The 1,349-nt window shown below is 40.1% G+C and overlaps 1 protein-coding gene across 1 annotated transcript in view; it reads left to right on the forward strand.

The window, feature by feature from the left end:
• Window positions 1–206: 206 nt before the first annotated feature.
• Window positions 207–1,349, forward strand: part of LOC131856452 (uncharacterized) — a 47,957-nt gene continuing 46,814 nt past the window's right edge. The window contains exon 1 of the mRNA XM_059208249.1: window positions 207–1,303. Within this exon, the coding sequence (XP_059064232.1) occupies window positions 207–1,303 (1,097 nt within the window). The remainder of the gene's footprint in view (window positions 1,304–1,349) is intronic.

Genomic DNA, 1,349 nt, shown 5'->3' on the forward strand with positions numbered 1-1,349 from the left:
GAACTAAGAGCCAAGGATGTGGAAGCCAGGGGTCAGCCTAAAATTTCATCTCTTTTTAATGCAGGGGAGGGGAACTTCCTCCCCACAAAGCCATGAAAATCATAACATGGAATGTTAGGGGCTTGAATGCCCCTAACAAACAGCGCATCTTAAAGTGTTGTATCTTTGAATCAAAACCAGACATAATTTTAATCCAAGAAACTAAAATGAACTCTTCTGAGATCGACCTTTTTGAGAAGAAACTAAGCTTCTGGAAGCTGAAGCATTCCCTGGCCATGGGGGCCTCAGGAGGCTTAGCAATCATCTGGGATTCTAGATTTATCTCATTTTCACCATTAGAGATTAAACAAAATTGGATAGGAGGAACAGTAGCAAGCTATAACAACAAGCTAAGATTTAATCGGATCAACATTTACGGTCCTATCCAGAATAGGGACAAGGCTCGGGTTTGGCTCGAACTTGAGGCTTTCCTTGGTAATCACCCGAACAAAGTCTGTATTATTGGTGGAGACCTCAATGCCATCACTAAGGTAGAAGACAAAAGGGGAGGCAGTATCAAGCTCCCCCTAGCGGCTATAGACTTCAATAACTGGATCAATAGGAATTCTCTGTTGGAAATCCAGACGATAGAGAATGCCTTTACATGGAACAATAGAAGGATAGGTTTCTGCAACATTGCGGAAAAACTTGATAGGTTTTTAATCCATGGTGGGTTCTCGGAGCTCAATTACACCATGGAAGAAGAACCTCTACCTTTATCAGGATCTGACCACTTTCCACTTCAACTTAACATATTGACAGACTACTCTCCTAGAAATTTCCCCTTCAAATTTGAAAGCATGTGGTTCAGAGATGATAACATCATAAACCTAATTGAACATTGGTGGAATGGTTCAGTGTTCTCAGGATCGAAAATGTTTATTGTGGAAAACAATCTAAATCTCATCAAGAGGAAGCTCTTGGAGTGGAATAGGGAAAACTTTGGTAATATCTTCGATAAGAAACTCTCAATAGAAAAGGATCTTAAGGATGTTAACATTGAATTTTTGGAGAAGGGGATGGACGAACATCTATTCCTTAAGGAAAAATCATTACTCTCTGAGTATGAAAAGATTTTGTCAAAGGAAGAGATCTACTGGAGACAAAAATATAGGGAGACATGGCTGAAAGATGGGGACCACAACACCAAGTTCTTCCACAATAGAACTAAGAAGAGGAGATGGGTTAACCGAATCTCTAATATAAAGAATTGTCAAGGAACCATCCTGTCTGAACCGGCTGACGTTGCCTTAGAAGTTGTAAGGTTCTTTGATAATATCCTAAACAATACTGATGGCTCCAACCTTAGG

Source organism: Cryptomeria japonica, chromosome 7, assembly GCF_030272615.1.
Source record: "Cryptomeria japonica chromosome 7, Sugi_1.0, whole genome shotgun sequence".
Lineage (NCBI taxonomy): Eukaryota > Viridiplantae > Streptophyta > Pinopsida > Cupressales > Cupressaceae > Cryptomeria > Cryptomeria japonica.